This window comes from Amblyraja radiata, chromosome 9, assembly GCF_010909765.2.
Source record: "Amblyraja radiata isolate CabotCenter1 chromosome 9, sAmbRad1.1.pri, whole genome shotgun sequence".
Taxonomy (NCBI): Eukaryota; Metazoa; Chordata; class Chondrichthyes; order Rajiformes; family Rajidae; genus Amblyraja; species Amblyraja radiata.
Window position 1 is genome coordinate 26372418 of NC_045964.1, and position 4212 is coordinate 26376629.

The 4212-nt window shown below is 35.5% G+C and overlaps 1 protein-coding gene across 1 annotated transcript; it reads left to right on the forward strand.

Annotated features, from left to right (window-relative positions):
* Positions 1 to 714: 714 nt before the first annotated feature.
* Positions 715 to 2891, forward strand: LOC116977323 (fibrinogen-like protein 1-like protein). The gene is made up of 2 exons (XM_033027806.1): positions 715 to 874; positions 1535 to 2891. The coding sequence occupies exons 1-2, from the start codon at positions 724 to 726 to the stop codon at positions 2227 to 2229; spliced, it is 846 nt and encodes a 281-aa protein (XP_032883697.1). The 5' UTR covers positions 715 to 723; the 3' UTR covers positions 2230 to 2891.
* The last annotated feature ends 1321 nt before the right edge of the window (positions 2892 to 4212 follow it).

Genomic DNA, 4212 nt, shown 5'->3' on the forward strand with positions numbered 1-4212 from the left:
TTGTTTGGTTCCCATTGTTATCATTAGTATAGAGTTAAGATTGAAGAGCCAGTTTAAATTAGTTTGCTCCCTGCTTAATGCTTTAGATATTAGATGCAGAAAGCCCACAGACGTGTGATTTATAAAGGTGATTGGATCTGGGTGTTTAAATTAACACGACTTTATAATTTTAACTTGAACTAATCAACCACTTGATTGGTGGTTTACCAGTTGATATCTTAGAATAAGTGAGTTAAGAATTATGCATAGTTTAATTGTCTTTACTTTTTAAAAATCCCATTAAATGACTAGGTTGGTTCACTGATTTCTCAGTATTCATCGCTAAATTCACAATCAACCAGAAATTGATTATTATCAGCCAATAGCTTGGACAGTCTCATAGTGAGATATTAATTAGTTTGTTTCTTCCCAATCTCGGTGTGCCGCTCTATAAAGCATTTTGCATAGAACGCTTGCCAGAACAAAAGGAACTCATCATACCTGTAGCAGTTAATTTGGACCGACGGTGAGCTTCTAGACTCCATTTGTCACCATCTGGTGATGAGGCTGAAGCTGTTACCTTTGCGTTGCCAGCCAGTCTGCTCAAATTTACAATGAGAATGTTATGTGGGCCAAGAAAGATGCATAAACAGGAAATAATTGAATCCATATTTTTGACACAAGATTTATGTAACTTTTATTGTACTTTTAATTTTCTTGATGAATTTCAACACAACAGTAGTGATGAATTTGAGGAACCTTTTCAGCGTTACCCTTCTAATGTTGCTGAAATGTACCATTTTGATAAGCACTGAATCGTCAGTAGAACTGAAGAATGCGCATCTTCTATCCCCAGGAGATTATGCTCATATAATCAATTTGAGATGGCAAGATGGTGAGTTTCAATTAACTTTAGTTTGGATATTGTGTACTTCCTTGTGAATCGATAATTATAGGTGTGACAATCCTTATATTGATCTCTATAATCACTGTATCCCTATTACTATGCAGTCTTCCATAGAGTCATAGTCATACAGTGTGGAAACAGGCCTTTCGGCCCAACTTGCCCACACCGACCAATGTCCCCTCCCCACTAGTCCCACCTGCCTGCATTTGGCCCATATCCCTCTAAACCATATCCCTCTAAACCTGTCGTATCCATGTACCTGTCAAAATGCTTCTTAAATGTTGCGATACTACCTGCTCGTTCCATTCCATCCACTGTGTGAAAAGATTACCCCTCAGGTTTCTATTAAATCTTTTCCCCCTTATTTTAAACCTACGTCCTCTGGTTCTTGATTTTACAGTGGTAAAATATGACATAACAAAATACTGCTGTTGCAATATTAGTAATATTAATTTAACATTTATTAAACCACAAACATTGGCCATTAGATAAAAATTAAAAGCAAATTGACATTGGATTGCATACTTGACCTTTTGATTCACAGTGAACTTGATAATTTTTCTTCCAATGAGTTTTAGCTAGATGCAAAAATGTAAAATGTCTAAACTGGTTGTAATGTTGTATTAATTCTTCCTTTATGTTTTGCAGGTTTTCTGAGTAACTGTTATGAAATCTTTCAGCAGTCAGAGGGCAAGGCTAAAGATGGTCTGTATGTCATCCAATTGATGAAGGGTCTTATAGTTGTTTTCTGTGACATGCAAAGCGCAGAAGGTGGATGGACAATAATCCAGCACATCACTGTTAACAGCTCCTTGGACTTCGATAGAACATGGCAGGACTACAAGCAAGGATTTGGCTATGTTAATGGTGATCACTGGTTGGGCAATGAGTTCATGCATAGAATCACAAGTAAACCGAATGAATATAAGTTGGGAATTAAACTAATCAACATGAATGGTGATATGAAGTGGGGAGAATATGACCCCTTTCTCATTGAAAATGAAGAATCTAGATATAAAATTAGACTTGGTCTTTATCATGGAACTGCAACTGATGCTTTGACAAAAGATACAGAGGCTTATGTTCATGACAACCAAAAATTCACCACAAAGGATAGTGATAATGACAACTATTCTCAGAACTGTGCCAAATTGGAACTTAATGGGATCCCAGGTGGTGGATGGTGGTATAATGCCTGTGCTGGAGCTAATCTGAACAGAAGAAATGTTATTTATTGGCAAAATGATTGTAATAAAGAAAATATGTGCAAGTATGCATGGATGATGATAAAACCTAATAGTAAGGTAACCAAATGCCACAAAATCTTACGTGATGAGTTATAATAATGGCGCAAAAAGAACTGGAAATAAATCTAATAGTTTATTTGTAAGTTCAAATATTTCTTTAAATTTTTATGCTTATATACGTTCTGGACTTATTTACCAGAAAGTGCAGTTACAGGAACATATCTGACGCAAATGAACAAATTTGTTATTTGTTGTACTACTTGGTACAGTCTGCATGAACAAAATGTTATGTGGAAAAATTGTTAAATACTCGAGTCATGATTAATGTTGGGTGTCTCAGTTGTTTGGAATGCCAATATTTCCCTTTGAGATTTGTGCCCAAATCTCTTCCAGATGGAAGTAAGATATTTTTGGTATGATGGGTGTTAATGCTTGAAATTTAATTATAATGTAGAAATATTCAAAATTTGCCATCGTGCTGTCATTTGTTCAGTGAATGAAATATCTGAGAAAATGTATTCAGACTGTCTTTGGGCTGGTGTATGAAGCTGAATAAATAGATCTTATCTGCAGATTAATCGAGTATACATTATTGATGCTGGGTTCAAGGAGAATATCTCTTGTCAGGACAAATAATCTGCCAACTAAAAAAATCTGATCAAGAAACCCACTGACAATGTGAGGTGTAGATAAAGCAAATCAAAACAATAAATTCAAGATGGCCTATATAATATCATATGGACCCTTTGTCCTCTTTAGATTGACAAACAAATTGTCCTCAATTTATAGCCTGTACTATAAATTTGATTATTCTCAGAGGAAGTATTTTTTATGCAACATAGATTTGGTTTAAAATGTAGATAAAATCTAATTATTTACTTTTCTTTACCAATAAAATAAATGCTTTGGTTATAAAATTTGTGATTTGGCTAAAGAGTATCTGCTTCAGTTGTTCCCATTTTGTTGTCAAATACCACAGTTCTCATCAATTCTGAAGTCATTGGAGCTAAATTAGGCTATTTGGCCCATCGAGTCTACTTCGCCATTTCATCATGGCTGATCTAGCTATCCCTCTCAACCCCATTCTCCTGCCTTCTCCCCATAACCTTGCATATCAAGTTCTTAATTGAGCCACCAGCATTTGCTTGTTTAAATGACATCAAGTCTAGGACTTCCACAGTTATCAAACATGGAAGTCACAAATGTGCACATCCATGCAGTACATGTGGGACAGGCAGCATCTCTGGAGAGAAGGAATGGGTGACGTTTTGGGTCGAGACCTTCTTCAGACTGACCTGAAACGTCACCCATTCCTTCTCTCCAGAGATGCTGCCTGGCCCTGCTGAGTTACTCCAGCATTTTGTGTCTACCTTGGATTTAAACCAGCATCTGCAGTTCTTTCCTACACATAAATTACCATGTCTTTCACTAAGATCTACCACTGGAGTCCAGGTTTATCCCATCACCCACTGGTGTGAATTGGAGGATAGCGTGGAAAAATTATAAAGTGGTAGGATTCTTTTATTATTTTTGGTTTGTTCAATACTTTTAAAGATTTAAAACTTGTGTTTTTGTTGATTTTGATTCAAATAATCTGGTTTAATTTTAGTCAGGCATTATTTGATTTCAATTATTTTTAAACATTTATCATGGATATTGAGGAGGTCTCCATTCAATTCAGTTTTGCAATAAAATCAATTTGATTCTGTTCCCAAGCTTTTCAAAGTGGTAAAATCGGTGGGATTCAGCTCCTATTTTTAAATGAATATCTTTGTGGGATGTGAGACCCCATTGTGAGAGTTTCAGTGGCTATTCAACAGTAGAATTGTCTTTTTCGGGTGACTGACCTTTTGGACCAAAAACATTCTTGGACCATATATCCTGGTAAGTTGTTACCATAAAAAGAAAACCAATTGAGTTACTCTTTTTTTCCAAATTTAAATGAAAAAATCCATGAATCTTGAAAACACATCTATTTGAAGATTATGCACATATGGCTGCAAACTGTCAAACTTTATTGTCAAGAAATATGAAACATTTGTGGTAAAATAATAAGCTGAACCAATACAATAGTTGTAC